General features: G+C 47.3%; 1 protein-coding gene across 1 annotated transcript in view; it reads right to left on the reverse strand.

The window, feature by feature from the left end:
- LOC119593489 (carbonic anhydrase-related protein 10-like) overlaps nt 1-469 on the reverse strand; it is a 126,578-nt gene that overhangs the window by 4,523 nt on the left and 121,586 nt on the right. Inside the window, exon 8 of the mRNA XM_037942430.1 lies at nt 174-348. Within this exon, the coding sequence (XP_037798358.1) occupies nt 174-348 (175 nt within the window). The remainder of the gene's footprint in view (nt 1-173; nt 349-469) is intronic.

Consider the following 469-nt stretch of genomic DNA (forward strand, 5'->3'; position numbering starts at 1 on the left):
ATCACGAAATAATCACTAGATTAAGAAAGGCAAATTATTGTCCAATATCTCTGAAAATAGTAGATGATTAATCAGACAAATTAATGGAAAAGGCCATTTTTTCCCGTAAAATGCCACAATACTTTATTTCTCGAAGCACCGCACCCAAGCAAGTGCAGCCAAGGCGGACTCACCTGTATAATACATCTGCGGGGCCATGGAGGGACAGTGCAGCTGCCTGCTGTTGGTGAAGTCAATGTTCGTTCGCAGCGGCCGATGATACAGCTGCTGAGTTGGTCGGTAGTTATTCAGCATTTTGCCCTTTGGTACGTCCTTGCTGCCCTGGTGTATCTGACGCAGGCCGTGGAGCTACCGGCGAAAGAATGGGGTGGTTAGTCCTTCTGATCGAGTGAGCAACAAATTCTGCGTGAGAAATGTCTCGCGCGCTGTCCGCTTTTATGTATGTTGTCTCCCCTTTCACTCATCCCAC

This window comes from Penaeus monodon, chromosome 32, assembly GCF_015228065.2.
Source record: "Penaeus monodon isolate SGIC_2016 chromosome 32, NSTDA_Pmon_1, whole genome shotgun sequence".
NCBI lineage: Eukaryota > Metazoa > Arthropoda > Malacostraca > Decapoda > Penaeidae > Penaeus > Penaeus monodon.